The 22,228-nt window shown below is 36.0% G+C and overlaps 1 protein-coding gene across 9 annotated transcripts in view; it reads right to left on the minus strand.

Moving 5' to 3' along the window:
• Positions 1–2,451: 2,451 nt before the first annotated feature.
• Positions 2,452–22,228, minus strand: part of GATA3 (GATA binding protein 3) — a 72,639-nt gene continuing 52,862 nt past the window's right edge. For 4 of the 9 annotated variants that reach the window (XM_072147405.1, XM_072147403.1, XM_072147402.1 and 1 more), the window contains exons 2-6: positions 18,578–18,942; positions 17,065–17,568; positions 9,264–9,409; positions 7,688–7,813; positions 2,452–3,577 (exon numbers count right to left, since the gene is read on the minus strand). In XM_072147405.1, coding sequence (XP_072003506.1) covers positions 3,293–3,577; positions 7,688–7,813; positions 9,264–9,409; positions 17,065–17,568; positions 18,578–18,821 — 1,305 coding nt within the window. In that variant the 5' untranslated portion in view covers positions 18,822–18,942 and the 3' untranslated portion in view covers positions 2,452–3,292. Of the gene's footprint in view, positions 3,578–7,687; positions 7,814–9,127; positions 9,208–9,263; positions 9,410–17,064; positions 17,569–18,577; positions 19,208–22,228 lie in introns of those variants that run through there. The other 5 variants (XM_072147407.1, XM_072147406.1, XM_072147411.1 and 2 more) reach the window with 5 other exon arrangements.

Raw genomic sequence — 22,228 nt, forward strand, 5'->3', positions numbered from 1 at the left:
AATATGTTCACTATAATGGATGGCCATTATGCCCTTTGTAATGAATGGGGCAGTATGCTACCTATATTTCATGTTTCCATATGTTCGTGTGCATCAGGCCAAACACTGAGTTTCTGAAAACCCCCTCCTAATAAATCTCCCTCTATATCTTTTTTTCCTCTGCCAGCCAAAAGCAGTGGGGCAAACACTTAAACTGTTCAAAACACAGGTAGTTTTCCACAATCCACAGTCTGTCCCCCAATAACACCCATGCTCAACAACACAGACCCCTTTCCTGGCCCCATAATGACATAATCTGCCAAAATAAATTTAAAGAAGCTTACACATTTATCAAATTCAATAGCTATTCCATATAACCTCTATCATGCTACTAAACAAAACTCACTATTTCAAGATTAATATCACCATCAATACTACTAAACACATAAAACACATTTATGACCCTCTCTGTAAAACTGAAAATGATTAAATATAATTGCTTCAATGTATAACTAAACTTTTAGGTTAAACTTTAAAGTGCAGATTATAATAGCAAAATTTCTAGTATAATTAATTAAAGATATATTTATGTTAGTCCTGTTTTTTCTCTCTTTCGACCTTCCTATCTACCTAAAATTGGATTATTATTACATGGGACTAGACCCAGACTCTTAAACTATATGTTGTTTATATATTCATATATAGCAATGTTGATTATTATATAACTATCTCCATTTTTCTAATTCTTGCATAATGGACATTTTATAAAGATACCTTTAAAACCTACCAAAATCCCCAACAGCTAACCCAAAGCAGTTAGCAGTTTAAAATAATTTACATAATTTATGTGGTGCATAACTACTTTCCCATAGTATGTAAAGACCTTACAGCTTGTAGTCACGGGGGGGCATTTCCATGGCTTGTGATGGTGTGCAAGTCAAGCAAAGGTCGCAATTCCTGGTGCACAACTTTTTTCCCCTGCAGCAACTTTATGCATTCATCAAATTGGCAGGGAATAGCTCACATAGTGTATCAGCTAGACCTGCATCAGTTCCTGGAACAGTGCACTTCTGCGACAGGCAGGAACGGCATACAATTAATATGGCATCTCAAAGCATACCCGGCACTACATATATTCTATGTCAACAATGTCCCAGCCCTTGATAAATTCCCCCAACAGTATACAGACGTGAGAACACTTTGGGGCAGATTTATCAAGCTGTCTGAAAGTCAGAATATTTCTAGTTGCCCATGGCAACCAATCATAGCTCAGCTTTCATTTTACCAGTGCTCGTGAATATTTTAAAGGGGAGCTGTGATTGGTTGCCATGAGCAACTAGAAATATTCTGACTTTCAAATCGCTTTATTAAATCTGCCCCAATTAGTAAGTCCTTAGAATTCGGCGTGGAGCTCAAGGAGGTCAAAGTCTATAAGAATAGATTTACAAGAGTGGAGTATTCACAATTCATAAGCATCTCTAAGTGATGAATATCACTAAGCAATAGTTTTATACTCGTTATCCTTCCTTAACACTGACCAAATATCACTATAATTACTTAGAAGCCAACAAATAATTAACAAGTATAAACAGACCTTTAATAAAGGTGTGTTCAGGCTTTATGCCCAAGGCAATGTGAGCTGTGAATACAGCCTTGGCTGATGGCATAGATTAAAAGATACAATGAAAAAGTTTCAACTCATTTACTTATATAATACCTCAAAAACCAATGCGACAACTTCCAAAAAAAAAACATTACACACAATAATTGCTTATATTGTAGTTTTGGCAATCAATCACCATTATTACATTTCAAAATCTTCACTAGAGACTACATTACACTAAAAATCCTGAACAGGATGAACATTTAAATGAAAGTCTAACACATCTTTGAGCTCCCTTGGTGCCTGTTATTTAAATCACCTTATGTTTCATGTTCTGCTTCTATAATGTAACTAATACAGGCAGCACATCTGACATCGGAGCTTGCTGATATCACATCCGTGTTAGGAACTCATTTGTCCTGTCCTGTCACAGAAACATGGAAATGGAAACAAATAGAGCATAGTGGACGTAAGTGACTTATGTCTGAAATTTTGCTAGAAAAAAGTGCTGCTTACTGTATCTGATGGGATCTGCAATGGAGACTCAATGAGAAACAGTAGAAGCTCACTTTATTTCAATATGAAATAGTTGAATAAGCTTTCACATAATTCAATTCACAGGAGAAATGACCCCCTGAACTTCATATGGATTAATCTATCAACATCTATATTCAGTAATGCAGTAGAACATATTTCCTAGCTTTAGCCCCCACCCTACCTGTATAACTCTTATTCATAACAATACAGGCAAACAGGTTATCCTGCATGTATATACATATAGTATATGTATATATTAAACATGGCCAGGTAAGTCTGCAGCCAGTGACAGCATTTCACACTTTAAGTCAAATAGATAACAAACAAGCATGTTCAACCGAATGTAATCTATTTTATTTTTAAGGAAAGAAAAATAATATGAAAACAATAAAAGCAGTTCTTTACACTAGCAGTAAATAAATTTATACAACCAATCAGTCTGTATAATATGATGAAATAAATCTACATTTTTTTATTATTCTGGTGTCTTTGAATTATACATACAAACAACAATTACAGGAACGTGTTCACAATGCATTGAGGCCTGAGGAATGGGCAAGCTGTACATCCACAGCGGCAATATCTGTATATTAACACTGATTGCCTGGGACCAATAGAACATCCGTACAATAGGCCCAAGTCCTGACTGTATGTACTGTCTACAAGTTTAATGCATCATACAACTCCAGCCAGCTAGAGGAAAACAACACTGGCAGTTTGTTCACGTTGTTAGACAAAACGCATTGCAATCTTTATAGTTCCCAAAGTCACCATCTCCTTATAGTCTTGTGGTCCTTCATGCTTTTTTTTATACATGTGCTATGTGACAATAAAAGTCTTCAACATTTACAATATAGCAGTTTGTTTAATTATGTTTTTATTTTTCTTTTGTATATTTTTTTGCAATGTTCATAACTTTGTTCACAGCACTGGAAACCCTTGTCAACAGGGAGTCAAAGTTCAAATGGCTTATTCACAAATGGGATCCAGATTCAGTGGTCAAGAATGCGCAGATGCCATAGTGAGTTCCTTTAAAATTTGCCCACACTACACTGTGTGAGTCTTTAAATAACTTTCTTTCCATATATTAAGGGGTGGGGTTCATCAGTTTGCAAAAAAAATGCAAAATAGAGATGAAGTCTTAAGGGTGATGCAAAAAGTAAGGTTTAAAGTCTAACCCATGGCAGTGACCATACTGGAGGGATGATGAGGTCCAAAGGAGAGGGTGGACGATGGGTGCATTGGTGTGGGTGTGGTCAGCATGTGGCCTGGGTGGCTGAACGGTGAAATGTGGCTAAGCGAAGACATATGTCTTGAGAGGGCAGCAGGGCTAAATGAACCTCCCTTTGTGTAGTCCTCAAGTCCATCATGGATCTTTTTACTCTTCTTTGACTTGCTAGACATTTTTCGGTTTCTGGTCTGGATTCCTTCCTTCTTCATAGTCAAGGGTCTGTTAATCTAAACAAAAAATAATTATTTGTTTTTGTTTCCCTTTCCTTTTTTTCTTTAGCAAAGTGTCGGCCCGAAACAACATGGTTAATAACATTTCTTATGTTACATATCCAGACATGCAAAGATTCATTACAGAAGTTACGTGTCAACCTAGAAAATTCAAAGGACCTAGCCTTCATTACTATAAAACATGTACATGCACTTTTGGACCTTTTGATAATGACATGTCCAATGTGTGCAGTGATACACATTGGACATGTCATCACTACTATGTTCAAAAAAAAAAATTTGTACCGTAGGATAATTAGTGATCAATTTTGTAAATTCATCATCATTATTTTATTATTAACAAACATCTTGTGTACAATTTTGGACACTGCCCACGTCCAGTATTTAACATACATAACTAACATGAGTTTTATACTGCATGTAGAAATCATGTGCAATTCCATATTTCTGTTAGATCATAACGCTTTAGTAAATGATCTATAACTACTGCTCAGTGAGCATTTCACAGTTTAGTGCTATGAACCAGAATAAACACAGAAAGCGGACACATTTCTAAACTCATGGCTGTCTTACTGACAGCTGTCTGTAGCAACCAGAAATCGCTTAACTTGTGTCAGCTTTTACATGCTGCTCTATACAGCATGGATTGATTGCATTAGTCTGGTGCCATTCACCTAACAATTAACAAGTACTTTACTCCATAAAGGGTTGACCGTGCCTTGTGAGGTCATCCAATAAAACAGTGGTGTGTGGCTTTAGGAGAAGGCAATTGTTCATGATCCATGCAGAGCTCTACATGACAGCAAGACCCCATTATCTTCCTAATTAGCTACGTTTATTGTTAGAGGTGGTCAGGTTTTTTACAGCTCTTGTAAGCAGCATCTGCCAGAGCAGGTTATTTTCAGGAATGGATGGTGATTTAGAAGGCACTGAGAACTGGGAGATACTGGATTATCAGATATTCTTTGCTGTCAATATCTACCCGATACTAAAACCTTCGGAATGATTTAATGCTGGGTTAAAGGAAATTACATCTGTATACAAACTGAACCATGAGTTATGTTTAACATTAACAATTTCACACAATATATATTGTAAATTAAATTATAAATTCTCTTAATATAATATCAGCATTTCAGCATCAGCATATCAGTAATCTCACTGATATTATGTATTGGCAAGTTCATAAAAATAAAGTAAAGTGTTAAAATATGGAATGCATTTAATATCTTTTGTTGGTTAGTAAAATATTTCAGGTTTTCATACAAAGCAGCTTTTAACGATGTACTGAATATAGTGTAAAGTATATATGTAAACCTTTCTATGGACATATCAAACAGATCCAGATCCACTGACAAATCCATATGTATGCACCTTTATGTCTGGACATGTTACTGACTTCCATTATACAAAAAGTTTACCTTACTGTTTTTTATGGTTTCCTGTTCTGAAAAGTTTTGCAGTCTACATTACGTTATATAGTCACATAACTTTTTATCCAGGCTTGGCCCGCCAAGCGCTTATTAAATGCCTCTGCTATTAAATATATATCAGATAATAGAGTCTAAAAACATCTGCCTTAACAAAGGTGTAGAAATGAGGTCCTTTAATAACTAAAGTGGTTTTCTACTATTATGTATTATGTTACATATGCCCTTCCAGTTCCATGATGTAACAGCGTAACCTCCTCAGCTTCTTATAAAACTATTGGGAATTATTAATTGTGTAGTAGTAATAATCATAATAATATAACTATTATTTTGATAACAGAGTTTATAATTTTATTTAAATAGTTACAGCAACTTTTTTTTTACATTTTTCTAAGTTTTAAATACTTTTCTAAATTTACAATATTTGAGTCTTAAAAAAAGTAAACCCACAAGGTAAATACATGAATGGCTTGCAACATGATCAGTCATCTTGTCATGTGATGAAGTCTTCATCATAGTTATTGCCATAAGTGCTAAGGAATTAATTAATCTGTCAAAAATAACAAATGCTGTTTGAAAAGCTGGTAAATTTGCTAAACCAAATTTGCTAAAACTTGCTAAAAACCAGCCTCCTGCTTCATACATTTCATAGAAAGTTTTTGTGCTGCTCAGCAAAAATGGGGTTAACAAGAAGCCAAATCTACTTTATATAGACTTGCCTGCAATCAATATCTACACCCTGGAAATATGAGACAGGTCTCCAAGTTTCATTTGCAGATGTGAAATGATGACCTATTTTACATTACAGTCTACAGCGGATATCAAAGGAAATATTTAATGAAATGAAAATAAAGCAAGCTTAATCTTGCTATGGGCTCGTTGTGTTTCACACCACATGAAGACACCTAGGCGGTCTGACAGCCAAGAGTAAATATATTTGTGTAGTATTTCCTAATGAAGACAAGTCAGAATGTTGGAAGCAGCACAACACCACATAGATGTCATATCTGAAAGTGTTAATCTTTATATGTAGTAGCAGGATTTGTATTCAAACCATAAGGTAAATTATGAATTCTCTATTTTATAAGATTATATTTGTAATATATACATATTTCAATAAACTCCTATAATGACCATAACTTCTGTATAATAGACCTTTCCATAATTAATTTTCCAATTTTAAGAATGGAAAAAACAAATAAAGTTTTAATATTATAGTATTCTAAGTTAATTGGGCATATAAGGAGATTTAGAAAAAGTGTTCGCAATTATATAATTGAAAACACTTATTAGCAGGGTCTTTTTTACACTTCAGTCTAGTCTTGTGTCTTTTGGATTTGATTTCATCTTTATGTAATGTATATAAATTGCACATTGAATGTACAGCACAATGGAATTCATGGTGCTCTTTATGTAATGTATATAAATTGCACATTGAATGTACAGCACAATGGAATTCATGGTGCTCTATTAATAAATAATAATAATAACATTAAAAAAATCCAAAAAAGCTTCACAAAAATAATATGTACAAGTATATCAGATTAAAATTACATGTAATTGTGTAGGTCTACCTCACCCAGAAGTTAACATGAGGACATTTAATAATAATGAAATTAAAAAATATGTAGTCCAAGCGCGTTTAGGTTGATTTGTGACTTATTAATTAATGGAAGTATCATGCATAAATTATGTGTGAAAATGAAACCCAAGTGGGACGCCTCATAATCTCATCCCTTTAAATAGTTTCATAGCTCCCATTTAAATAATATTAAATCGTATAAATAATTTAAAAAAACATATTCAAAAAAGCACTTTATAGTGAACAAGTAGCGTTAATGTTTCGCACTGTGCACTCTTAGGTATGCAGGCTGGTTGTGAGAGTGTTAAAACTTGAAACAAGACAAAATCTTCCCTGGATTTCTCTTTTAACACTTTCTTCAATGGAGCACTAAGGTGTCTGTAACATGTGACATAAAATAGGTTGTTAACCATTCAAAGAATAAGTCCTCGCAATGGCTTTTCAAAGTTAGTAACTGACTAAATATCTCATAGATTGAAAGCTCTTGCGAGCAGAGCCCTCATTCCTATTGTTTCATCTGACCACGTTGTAGCTATGTGATATCTTATTTTATTTGTATGTGTACCCCATGATTTTAAAGTACTGCACAATATGTTGGCGTTATGGAAATAAAGATTTATCATCAGTTACAGATTTGCTAACAATATAATAAGGCCTCAGTAATAGGGTTCCATGTTGCAAATAGATATTACCACATGCTATAAGTTCAACGCTATATATTAAGTCACACACAGCAGCTTTGTTGCAGATACAATAAAACCTCTTGAGCAGACCATCCAATTGATCATAGGAGACAGCTTCCAAAGAATATTAATGAGAGAAAAAATGGACAATGAAAAAATCTTTTAAGGAGGGGTTTAAATGTACTACAATAACTAAAAATCAATTCCATTTATCTAATAGTAGCATTTTTAACAGCAAGGACATGATTATAGAAGCCACAGAAATTTCTGCAAAAATCATCAGTGTGTGAATTCCCGTATATGAACGGCAGTTAGATTACTTTAATAAGTCTAACTGGTTATAGCACTTTTTTATATATAAAAATTTTTCTGTGGAAACAGGACATTCCCTTAACTGGTAGTATAGACTTACATTGTGTAGCTTGAAGTACAGCCCACAGGCATTACACACAGGGTCGCCATTGGCATTCCTTCTCCACAGTGTAGTGGTGGTAGTTTGACAGTTTGCACAAGACGTACCTGCTCTTCTAGCTGCGGACTGAAGAAGACAATATGCTTACTATCACAGCAGGAATATAACAGGTTACAAACAGAACACAGCACATTAGTAGGAAAGAGGGGTAAAGTTGATCACCATGCATGTTCTACGTTATCTCTGCCATCTCTCAAGTACAGTGTTGCCACTCTTATGACTGTTTTCCCTTTAAATTTGTAATAATTTAGGTCCGTATTTCAAGTGATGACATATAGCCATTGAAATAGTCTGCAGTTTCACTAGTCCTTCCTGCTCCCTAACTCACTTAATGGTTTACTTTAAGGAAATTGTTACTTGGGAGTTATCTAAGGAGTTCAGATTTCCGGCAGATATTTCCTGGGAAGTTAAATTCGTATATAAGGAGGGAGTGGACGTGGGGACAGCTGCCAAAAATCAAAGCTTTGTGAGTTCCCTCCTTAGAGTTATGGAAAAGTTAGAAAGTTAAATGTAAAGATAAATAGATAATGCATGGGTAACAGAACAGTAGATAATATGTAGATGGATTGATAATATATGAAAAACATATAAAAATAAATTGATTGATTTATAAAGATAGATTATAAGATAATGCAGATAGATAGAATGGGTGATAGAGTGTGATATATAATATGCAGATAGATGAAAGAGATAATAAGTAAAGTGAACAAACAATAGTGATAGAGAAATAGAATGCATTGAGATAGATAGATGGTATTGTTGATATTATAAAAATATTATATAAAATACCAGTATAATGATTTAATGTCTTAAAGAACACACCTAAAACTGGGAACATAACTAGCAATGCATGTCAATGTGAAGTATGAGTGGCCACAATATTAGAAGAACCATCCTGCCTGTACTTGAGCATGTTTAATACTACTTTGTGTACTACTTTGGTTGGGAACTCTTCAATTACTTTTTAATAATAACTGATAATTTAGAAAACGTTAGAATTAGGATTATCAGGTTACTGCTTAAATAGATTGTTGATAGAAAAAAAAATGATGCGTAACGCTTATTACAGGTGTAAGAAAAAAAAGTGGAATCGCTATATATATATACATATGTTTAGAACGTATGTGTCCTTTTATAACATAACAGAATGTTTGTTTAAAAGGCCTCATTCTAATGTGATCTGTAAAGGGATCACTACCGCATTAGTAATGTAATTACAGGGACTCATTGTTGTCTAATGAGGATAGTTAAAGCCATAAGATCTTTTGCTATGTGTAAATAGCTCTGCGTGCATGACGCCAAATACGTGTGAGAGCTAGAACCCAAGCAGATGGCAAAAAAATGGGTAATGTGGGACCAAGAGTGTCTAATCTTCCTTACTTGAAAACTGTTCTTCTGGCCACTATAACAAGTCTTTTGGTGGAGATGCCAATATCCTGCTGAAAGCTTCCCTTCCTGAGCTGAGGAGATTAGAGAAAGAAGAGAGTTGGTGTTTGCATGTTGGTTTCTCACTTACCAGCCGTCTTTTAGGTTTAATGAGGGGTCGGTTCTGGCCATTCATTTTGTGATAGAGTCCACATGCATTACAAAGATAATGCCCGGTGCCATCTCGCCTCCACAGAGGGGTTGAGGTTGCCCCACAGTTTACACACTCCCTGCCTTCTGAAAACAAGATTACAAATGGTTGATCTCTGAACAACATCATTTTTGGAGCAATTCACTATTAACAGTGCCATAAAGATGGAGTAACGTACAATAGGGTATGTTCTAGGGCACTATAACTTTTACAAACGGGATTTTATTTATTATATTATGATAGTACTGGATACAGTACCTGAATTTTTAGGCAGATTACTGTTCCTAAACACCACGGCACTTGTTAGTCTAATCATATATATAGTAATCAGGAATACAGGAATGACAAGACAGGAAATTGATTGTGTAAAGAGCAGTGGTAAAGTAGTGGTAGAACTTATTAAAAACGAAACCCTTATTTCATGGTTTATTCCACAGGGATCAATGAGTTTATAGAGACTCACTGACATTAGATTAAGGCCCACAAACAGCATTGTCATCAAACCGAAATGACTACACTGTAAATAGAAACTTTACAGAGGCCATAGGTTAGCCTACAATATAGAAAATCATATAAACATAGTCGGTTAAATTTGCAAGTGTAGCTGCCCAGGACTAATACCCTCCCCCCCACCCACCCCCCGAACCAACAAACAAGAAAACACCGATATGTCACTGATATAATCTTTTACATAAATACATAATCTTTAATCTAAAACTCTATAATAGGATAGGAAGTTCATGAGTAACTGTAACTAGGAGCAAGGTCTAAGTATCACTGAATATTTACGTTGCTACATTATTTTAAGTTGAACTAGGTTTTCCTAAAAAATCCATTTATAAAACTAGGTTAAATTCCTATACAATTTCCACTAGAACCATGCTCCACCCTATGGTTGTTGAAAATGTGTCAGATGGAAAGCCGAAGGTTGGCGAATACTGCTTAGACCCTATCATTTGCATAGGGTATCACAGATAAATGAAATATCTGATCCACATACACATTAGATCATTCATCCAACAGCTGTCTCTTTTGACGCCCTCATATACATGAACTATCGCTCCAATGTATATGTAAAACATGGAGAGTACGGCAGCCACTTCCTTCTGGTAATAGTTGCATAGAACAAGAGGATCGAGCAGTAGAATTCCAACTTGGCTGATCCTTATCTCTCCTGATATCTACCACCGGGAGAGCGAAAGAGGGTCATAGAGCCCCATACACAATTGATGGTTGGCCTATTTTTATGTAATGTGCAGGGGAACCCTAACATTTTCATTGCTATATTCTTCATTATAATTTTATCATTAGAGAGTAATTCTTCTGTGACAAGATCTGAAAATTTACAGTGACTTTATAAGCAGGCAATAAGTGCCATGTTCGCTTAGCTAATACATAAGTAGATGATCTGTACCATGTCACCATGTGAAGCTTTGTTTGCATTTATGGAGAAATTAATAAATATGTGCAGGTAGTTGTAATTTCACTGATTGCTCTTCTAAATTAGATTTACACTATAAGACAATAAGGTCTTCGATTCATAGGTTTCTTTGGTAGTCAACAAAGGAGTAATAAGAACACCCTCAGCCCCCAAGAAGGAAATAATGACATCACCGAACACATGATGAAACAGACACAATTGAAAATATTTCAGAAACATAGAGTGCCCTCTGACTTCTGCTGGGCACCACTGTCAGCAACAAGTGCATGTATTAATGTATTTTAATTTTAGACATTTATGTCAAGAGCAATCAGTGGAGAAAAGTGATAAAATATATATCAGTTGCTCCTTAGTAAATTATTACATACAAATCAGATTATCAATGCTGACGACGGCAGATTATAATCAAATTTTAAATGCTATGGTTTAATGTCAGCTAGATTGAACCTTTGCTCTGAGGTATGGGCCACAACTTAGCCCTATTATCTGTTTAATTGGAAAGTGGGCCCATAAACATTGGTAGACTACCTTATTTTTCGGCCCACCCAGTAATGGCATTTAGCCTCTGGAAAGTTTCACTGCAAGCACTGCAACAGGATATAGAAGGGTTTTGTAAATTGGGCTCTTGATCACATGGTGTACATATTATTGATGACAAAATAAGAATTTGTCACAATGTCAAATTCACCATTTACACCCAGTAATATTATATTTTGAGATATTTGAATACAAATAATTTGTGGCAGAACAGGGTGAAGGCTTAATACATAAAATATCTGTTTGTAATATGCATGTAATTGGTCCCACTAGGGTTTGGTGGCACAAAATGGTTGCTTTATCTCTGTAACTTTAACAGAACCCATGCTCCAATGTATTAGTAAGGCCTATCACAGCGTAGAGAAAAAAACGTAATTACATTTCCATTCTCAACCCCTGTTTGTTAAATGATATAATGGAGTAATGTGGATGATGTACTTTATGGGACTGACTGTATGGTCATTACAGAGGTCATTACACATCCGAGCTTTGTCTGTGATTACTCATACAAGTTATGTGTTCCTTATTGGTTCACTCTTGTTATCATCCAACTACAGGGCACATTAAAATATGATTGGTCTGCCAATATAGATGACAGGGCAACACAATAGAATAAGATATCTATTTTGGATGTAGTATGTAGACAAGTACAGAAATACTGGGTGGACTATGGAAATATGGAAGCTAAATATACTCAAGATAAACATTTTGCAATGTGTATTCCTCTCCGATTCAGTCATACTGCTGGTCGACATGAATTTCACCCATAGGTTATTTTACATGTGTCATCATACTGTACAGATGCCTTCATAGATTGTAAGCCTATACAAGCAGGAACCTTACTGTTATACGTTTGCACGCTATATAATATTTTATCAACAGGAATTTGCTGATACCATGTAAATATGTATGTGGCACATGGTGGAAAGGGGGCATCACATATAAGACTTACTAATACACATGAAAACTGGTGGGACTTTTTATTTCCAAAGAAAACCCAAAAGACAAACTATCGTTATTAATTGACCTGTCGGTAAAAGGAGAAAAAAAGTTTTCAGGAGACAAGTCAGTGTGAAAAAGAAACTTGTCTGGTTCATGCAATATATCTGACACCAAGCACTGCAGAATCCATTAGCTACTTGGTGCTGTTTACAGAAAGTTAAAATTAACACCTTCCTTTCTGGGGCACTGTTAAAAGAGCTGTTATATGAGAGTCTAGACCACTGCTAGGACGTTAAGATTCATTCTTCCAGCAATTAAAGGTGTATGGCCAAACTCCCTTATATGCCCTTGGTGGGTATCTCTAAAGCTGAAACTTTGCTTGCCTGCTAAATTTACCATAACCAAGATCAACACATTGTGACTTTGGGTTTGGAGGAGTAAAATCTCTAATAAATCAGGGTCTTAATTATGGAATATGAATAGGATTTATTTTACATTACATTCAATGTCAAACTGCTTTTAGCAAGTTATAAAGAGCATATGAAACATGAAAAACTTAGCAAAAGTATCAACAACTAAAATAATTGAAAGAATATTATAGCGGGCAGAAACAAGTCCTTTGCATGGAGGTCATTTGCTATTTTCTATCACGGAAATCTGGGATTGATCATTTAAACTTTTCTAGTAGATGAAGATTATACAGGACGATCAAATAGAATTCCTGCCTTGTGATAATGGGTCATGAGAGAAGTGCGTGACATTCCTTAATTCCAGGGCTACACATATTTATACACTGCAGAGATTCCAGAAACAAATGGATATCATTACAAATGGAAAACTGTGTGTCTCTATGAGCCTGGGATAAATCAAAAAAACGGAGGAGGGTTAGGGAAGAATGTAAACAGTTTGGCTCACCTGCAGCTATCCTTGTGTTTGTTTTTAATAAAGTTGTTGTTGTCTGTTAACATTGTGATATTGAGAATTTTTGTGTCAGCCTCAAAGACACCATTTTGCCATAGCAATGTTATAATTTCTCATTTTTGTTCTACTTAGTTGTCAGCTGGCTGAGATATTCATATTCATTACAGGTTATGAATCTATCTTAGATAGATAGATAGATAGATAGATAGATAGATAGATAGATAGATAGATAGATAGATAGATAGATAATTCCACAAAAAGGCTGCACTCCCAGGTAATGAAACAAATGTGGTTGTCCTTTATTCCACCAAGTTGACAGTTTCAGCCGTTACCCAGCCTTTATCAAGCAGAATAGTAGTGTGCTAAGAGGAGATATAGGAGGTACATAATGGCATCGTATTTTACCTGAAAGGACTACCTTTTTGAGGAATTATCATTGGACTCTTGTTGGGGAGAGGATTAGGACAGTACCCCGACTATTTCTTCATAAGGACCATGCTGCGGCTTTTTATATTTTTAGCTAGACAGACATATGTGGTTGTATGTATGATGTAGGCCCATTTGGTGTTTTTGTGGCAATGACAATGCTGTAACACATTCTGGTTGTTCACCCTACCTTTACTATAGTTTGATTAGATTATATCTGATTATACAAAGTGAAAGCATCATTTTGCTGACTGTGCCTTCTTGTGGTAAATACCTGTGACATTTGCATATTAAACAGGAAAACCTTTCACATTCTGCCTGTTTCAGCGAGTAATAACAAAAATAACAGCAGAAAACTGCACTAAAATCAGGGCAGCAGCAGGATAATAGACACAACAGATTAGAAAGCTGTGAGTTACCTCAGGAAAAGATTATATGCTATGAGTTTCCTCAGGAAAGGAATTATCAGTTGAGAATCATACCAATTCAGGCTGCAATCTTATAAACAATTGCTCCTCAAGACATTTCTGGCAATACAATGGAAAGGAGTTAGATTTTCTTGACATTTTGTAATATTTAAGCACTGAGGGTCACAAAATTTTAATGCACTACTCTTAGTGCTTTTTACATTTTTTAGGAATTTATACCAACTTTTGTATAATTTTTGCATTAATATTTTTTTCTTAAATAAAAATGTTGTTAATTTTAGGGAGTTGAGTTATTATAATATTATATATTAATATAATATATATTATATTATAAAAATATACATTTTTCTAAATGATGCAACAAAATCAATTTTCAAAACATTGAATGACTAACATCAAATCTTTGAAAACTTGGAATTTCCAAACCTGCAATGATGTAGCGTGAATGCAGTGCAGGACAGAGGTTACGCTTGATGCTGGAATTTCAGTAAATAAAGACCTATTTTTAACCAATGTCTCCAAACTACGCAAAGCATTTGATGCATCACTAAATACGCATAATAGGTTTTCAGAGATTTCAATTTGCAAATAATGCGCATTAAAAAAAATCTATGCAAATCCTTTCATATTATTTTGTGAAAATCCATCTATCTGGATGCTTTGTTAACTCACCCTAAACTATACCCAGGAGATACAACTTGGGGAAGCGAGTGGGAGGAGGGGGTCTTCAATTAACCTGTTCAAGGCTAAATTGGGAACTACAGTAAAGAATTCAGTGAAATCAGCAAAAAAAAAGTCTTGTCTTATACTTTTCATATAAATATTTTCGATTATTTTGTAAATAGATATACCTTTTTTGGATAATTACAAGAATCCTAAATGCCATAAAAATAATATCTAGAAGGAGAGTAAAGGAATGATAACAAATTGCCTCACTATTTATCACAGTAACTGCCCACATAGTAACCTTTGAATGGCACATACTCAAACCTAAGCGAGATCCATAGCTATGCTTTATTTATACACACCTCCCATCTTATTCTATATACTACAAGTGAATGGAAGGTAATAGGTCATTTTTCCAGGTGGGCTTGAAGTGACTCCTTTGAAAGGCTCAGTTCTAGCGCAGTAGACCTCTAAAGAGGCCTTGTTTACTTTAAAAGTGGGAGCTTAGATCCTATTGTCTGCCACTAGAATGCATGCATTCTTCTAATGCAATGTGTGACAAAATATTGATATCTGTCACCATTGCCCTGCTCTTGTTCTCTGAAGAGAAGTCAGTCTTTTGAAGGGACTGTTTGCATGGAAGACAACAAATCATGTAAACTGTGGCTTAGAAATAGAGAAAGGTTTCCCATCAGGTGAATGACTAGATTATGCTTTCAGTAACTGTGTAAATAACAGAGCTATCCATGCATCCCTGCTCACTGCTATAGAGGAGATTGTGCTAATATAGTTCACTTATTTAGTACACATTGTAAAAGGGGAGAGCTATTAGGAAGTCATTTCTCATATAAAACCTGCTGAAATGCTATTTGTCCCTGTCCTTGACTGGCATCATGGACTATAAAGAATTTATATAAAGGCTCAGATGGGCAGACTTATATATCTATTGTGCCCAGAATACACAGAAATAGCATCATGTACAGGCCTCATCCTAAAGCCTAACATCTGCCAGTGTATTCACTATGTTGTGATGTGGGAGGCCGTTATAAAAGAACCCAGTTAATGTAAAGGCTGGTTCCTGCACTCTACACACTTGAAAGAAACACAAGTACCACAACCACAATGTTATAACTGTTTTTTTTCTTAAGTTTGTGACTCACACCTCTGCATTTAGGTCCATATTATCTGCATGGAGCCTATTGTAATGATATGTCTATGCACCTAAACCTTCTGGTTTTCTAACCACATTTAGACCTAAGATAACAATTTGTGACCTATTTCCCTGCTTACTATGCTCCTTTATTTACGCTGCACAATCTCACCATTAGTGCTGTCTATCTCACAAAACAGGCAGTCTAAATTAGCTGGATATTTAAGTATTGCAATTACAGTAGTGTAATGTGAACTGGGGAAGCGGCATCAGTTTCAGCACTGCACCAAGAATGTTTCAGGATGGCAAACTGTGGCTGGCTGGATGGGGCTTGTAGTTCCACATGGTCATGATTTATATATTATAATTAATCATTATACAATGCTAATGTAAAGATGGATAGATAAATAGCTGTATATATATATATATATATATATATATATATATTTATATTTATATATATATATATATATATATATATATATATATATATATAAAATCTCAATCACTCTATCATCCTTTGCACTTTTTCATTGCTGTTGATATCAATAGAAAATGCTGCCTGCAGCACTGTTGTACTATAAAGTGTCAGCTCCTAGGGTTGTCCTTGTGTCCTCTGGCCAGCCTAGCCACATCCGGACCCTATTAAACTCCTTGGCGCTGGATAAACAATGAAACTGTCGCGTGCAGCAGTCTGAAAATAATTGGATTAAGTCAAACATATCAGCTAAATAGATCCAGTCCCAGCCCAGACAAGCAGAGCAAATGTCACCCTGGAAAACCCCCCTGATCACACAGGCCGTGCTCTGACTCTGCCAGCTCTGCCCTCTCCCAGGTCATACACTATTGAGAGCACTGACAGCCACAATAATCCCTGACTCCCAGCTGCATGTAATAATAAAATATACAGAAACAAGGCGAAAGAAAGAAAGAAAGAAAGAAAGAAAGAAAGAAAGAAAGAAAGAAAGAAAGAAAGAAAGAAAGAAAGAAAGAAAGAAAGAAAGAAAGAAAGAAAGAAAAAGCGATAGATCGATCTTATCACAGTTAGTTTAGTGAGACATCATGTTAGGGCCTTCATCGAGACCTTACTAGTCATAAAACCATAGTGTTTATTGTACAACACATATTAAAGGGATAACCTAGCTACTGGATTAAATATTATGAAAAGGCAATATGACAATGGGTGACCATAATATTCAATACATTGTCCTATTAGAAGAACCATCCTACCTGTACTTGAGCGTGTCTTTGGTCTAGATTTACATGGGAAGCTTGTAGGCGATCCCCCAATAATGTTTGGTGGGAACAGTCCTGGACTATAGTCTTGGACATATGACTGGTAGTTGGAGATAGAGTGATGGGCAGAAGATGTTGCTCCCCCTAAGGTTCTGGCGTGAGAGGACTCCGGTTTCATAGACTGTGCAGACACATGGTATTTGATGCAATCCTTGTCCTCCTGACGATTAGCTGAGGATCCAGTGTTAGATATGGAGGGATCTGGGGATACATCTTTTGGTGGTGTTGGGGGAAAGGGGAAAAGATGGGGGCTTGAATGTCCGGGAACCAGGGAAGAGGATGATGAAGAAGTTGGAGGGTAGACAGTAAGGGGTCCAGGAGGACTGTGGGTCTTGGAGAAGGGAGGCAGGTTCCATGGTGATGCGGCATGGGGTCCTCCTATAGCCTTGCTGCTATGATCCAACCAGGGGTGTAGAAGAGGAGGGCGACATACCTGGCCTAAATAAAGGCAATTATACGGTAAGATTACATGTCATCAAATATTTCTGAATACATTCCTCCAGACGTGCACTGACCCATCACAGCCACTGAGGCATTTTTCTGCTCTTCTCTACACGTTACGCAATTCAGTAAAATACTGCGAGTGGCCGTTGACTGTTTCTATTTGTAAATATATTTTAAATCTAAATACTTCAAACAACTAACGGCGCTCACATTTGTTACATTGTAGTCGGGCTAAATAAAATATGATCAAATTAATATAAAGCGGTTTCTATATATAAATCAATGTATATAGATTTATTTTCTGTACAGAAAATCATATGTTATATTACAGTATCAACAATTTACTTGGAATCTATACGAAATAATAAATTATTAACAGACGACTGAACGGAGAAGCAACTTTGTTTTCTATGTAAATCTATCGCATTATTTTATAATAAAATTGTAATATATTTTATTTTGCAAAATATTGTATCATGTGCCAAAACAACATATTACACCCAGTAGAAGTGCAGACACAATTAGTAACATAACATAGCATGAGATAAATTGCACAATGTTATTATGCTGCCATTGCACAATGTTCTACTTTAATTAGAATAATTTTCTAATGATAAAAAATTACTCAAACTAGGTATGAAAGGCACAGAAAAGGAAGAGGAGGGAGCGATCTAGACACAGGATGCAGGAAGCTAGCGAGAACGAAGTGTGAAAATACTAGATCACATGTTGTTTTCTTTATGAAATGTAAAGGTGAAGACACTCAAGCAACAGGTCAATCACATAGATAGGATAGATAGAAAGAAAAATAAACAGATAGATACTGTACACGCATTTTCTATATACACATAGAGATATATAGATAGATAGATAGATAGATAGATAGATAGATAGATAGATAGATAGATAGATAGATAGATGGAAGATAGTGTATTGAAGTGTTGTTCGGGAAAGTTGGTAAGAACATTTGACCAATGTTGTGCTCCATCAGCATGCCACTCACCGTGATGTGGAGCTGGGTACCTGGGCACTGCTCGCACTGAGTTGCCATAGTAGGAAGGGACATGGGTTCCTTGGCTCTCAATGTTAAAAAGTACATCCACATCTTCTGTTAGAGGGTACTGAGAGTGATCAATGTACGAGTGACTAAGTCCAGGGTGATGGGACTCAGGGTGTTGTCCATTAAGTACAGCTGGGTGATGATGGTGACTGACCCAGCGAGGCTGGTCTGTAGCAGAGACCTCCATGTCCACCAGCACCTAGGACCTGTTGCAGAAGTTCTTCTGTACGACCCAAAAAGCAAGTCCAAGCAGTTGAAGTAGTAAATAAACGTCAAAAAAGAGTAATAAATCCAGTGAAGTCAGTGACCTGCAGGGTGGAAAGAGAAGAGCAGCTTAGGATGTGCAGTTCTTAGCAGTGAGGTGAGGCGGGCGCTCCTTCAGGTGACTGTCCCAGGGCAGCAGAACAGAGCACAGGGCTATGTGATCCCAGGGACTGCCTGATCCGATCTCGTGTTTTCTCTGGATTTTTTTTTTACAGTGCAGGCATTCTTTCTACAAGGAGCAGGATGGCGCCAGGCGGCTCAATGATCGCAGACAGCTGTGGCGAGACGCAACTTAAGGAGGTTCCACTGTCATCAGTGGGGAGGGAGGGAGGGGACTGTCACCCAGGGCCGAGCCCTCCCATCCTTATCATCACACACGCCCCAGTCATGTGGTGCCGGGGCACACCACCTATAGCGCCGGACCAACACCTATAGTACCAAACCACGACCAAGCCAGCGAATGCCCATGCACTTCCACCTATAGTGCCAGACCAGCACCTATATTATGCATTCTATAACACACTAGGATTAGCCTTACAATAAGACTGGGCCACTATGTATTCCCCACTGGACTAAAGTCCTATTATTTTGTGTAATATTGAACTTGTCCAACTCGGTCAATCAGTATCATTATTATTACACATATAACCTTTTGGTACTTTATTAAAGTGTGCAATGCACTGGATGACAGACATGTACATTAATGTCTGCACATAATACACCCTTATAATTATTATTGCCTTTATTGTCGCACCTCTTAATAATTATACACCTAGATTGATAATTTATGCAGTATACAGGGCAGTCAAAATGGTTGCATTTATCTGCAGCACTATTTTTATTAATACTAAGGTACTATTATTATTATACTTTTCCTGGACACACTGCTGTCTAAATGTGATTCTATATGTTGCTGATTCTAGCTGCACTGATGCTTGAAAAATACATTTCCCAAATCTAAAGAATAATCATTACAATTATTGTTATTATTAGCAATGATAATACATATTATTATTGATACATATGTTGCTTAATAATAAATAATAAAGCATAATAACAATCTTAAACATCATATATATATCTATCTATATATATATATATATATATATATATATACCTAATAATAATAATAATAATGCATAGAATTTTTGAAATATCTTTTCAGACTGCACATAAAAGTGAAAGTAACCTATATGAAGATTTCCATTTCTACCTGATGACATTTTGTCTGATGATTCACTTTTTTATTGTTTTCTAGCATCTGTTTAATATATTCAGCCTGGTGCTTGCCTGAATAGTGAAGAAACACTTACTGTGTGCAGGTGTCTATTCAAGGCAAGTCTGTAGGTTGGAGCTAAAGGGTCACTCTGGGCTTCTTTATTTGCTGTAATATTTTTATTACGTACATAGAAGGAACACTGGGCATCTTCTATTGGGATGCGGGGATTAGTATGAATTAGAAGCGCAGTCACAGGTTAGTGAGTATGAGGGAGAGGGCTTATGTAATATGTGGACTGGCAATTATTGGCTAACACTATGCCAGGTCCTGGGACCTCCTGTTGCTTGGTGTATTGAGTCACTGCATCCCCTAGTGGCAGAGGAGTAAAATGCGGCTGCACCCACCTGCACCCACAGTAGCTGGGGTGCAGTATATAACACAGACCGCATGAAACCGCATCAAAAAGCATATCGTCTGAACAATATCCTGATCTTCTTTCACATATGTGTACATAGGATATATATATATATATATATATATATATATATATATATATATATATATATTCACCCACAACAGCGAATATGGTTTATCATAGATTCATTCTATTAACATAATGGCACCCGATAATTTACAAAGCCACGCAGCCATTTATTCCTCTCTCTATATATGTAAATATATATATATATATATATATATATATATATATATATATATATATATATATATATATAAATACACACACACATATATATATATATATATATATATATATATATATATATATATATATACACACACACACATATATATATATATATATATATATATATATATTTTATTTTTTTTTAATTATTATTTTTTTTTTATATATATATATGGAGAGGGATCAATGGCTGGGGAAATCCGGGTGCCATTATATTAGTAGAATGAATCTATAATAAACCCCATCATAAAAATAGACACCGAACATCATTATCCTTTTATTCTTTCTATATATCAACTCGCAGTAAATGTAATAACGCAGGAGAATCGTTCCATGACTTTTCTGGCACACATTGTACAGTATTTTACATATAAGATAATGGGCGCTATTTCATTCTACAAGATGCCCTTTTGTGGCCATCTAATCTATAATATATATGATGACTATAGAAGGTGAGTAGAGCTATTCCATTCCTGGTATTAGTAGAGAGCCCCCTGTGTACACAACACGTCACAATGGCAGGAGCCACCACTCTCCGGCTAAGGATTATGTCCATGAGGCAGAAAGCAAACAATGGCCGGGAGATTTCCTGCTAAGTGTCTCAGGTGACTGATCAGATCTGTCCATACATTTCTGTATGATGCAGGGGGTGATATTTGCTCTGTATGTGGTCGCACAGCCGTCTATACTAGTGCACAATGCCCTGCACTGCCCAGCCAGGGACCTTGACGTCACAGCCCGAGTACACAACAGGAGCGTGACGTCACAGCCCGAGTACATAAACAGGAGCCTTGACGTACACAAAGCTGGATCATACCCAGTGCATGGAGCTTGTGCAGAACTACAAGGCTCAGAACGTCAACCACAAATTATATTCCTGCCCCAAAGCAAACACTACCAAGCAATCATCAGATCCACTCTCCGATCTAAGAATAAATCACTTTTTTCAGATCAGCTACTGCAGGTAGTGTAGTAATGACATATATGTGGCTGCAGTACTAATTGACCTGCTGTGAGTCATAGCAGCTTTGTCATGTAAAGTCTACTAATACTCTTGTAGCAATAATCACTTAAAAATCCCAAAGTCTATTCAACTTGTCAGTCTTTATTCTGCCCTAGGCCATCAGTGAGACTGTTTACGTAAGAGCGCCAGATAACAACACTGCGACAAATACCCAACTGCTGCTCCAATCATCCAATTATCAGCTACTGCGTCTTATAAATCATCCCTATCAATAATACTCACTGCTACATGTGCAAAAGATAGATACATTAGAATAGAACAATGCCTTCATGTCGATGGATAGATAGATAGATAGATAGATAGATAGATAGATAGATAGATAGATAGATAGATAGATAGATAGATAGATATTAGCGTATGGGGCATCAGGGGGTTATCATA

The sequence above is a fragment of the Engystomops pustulosus genome, chromosome 4, assembly GCF_040894005.1.
Source record: "Engystomops pustulosus chromosome 4, aEngPut4.maternal, whole genome shotgun sequence".
In the NCBI taxonomy this organism is placed as follows: domain Eukaryota; kingdom Metazoa; phylum Chordata; class Amphibia; order Anura; family Leptodactylidae; genus Engystomops; species Engystomops pustulosus.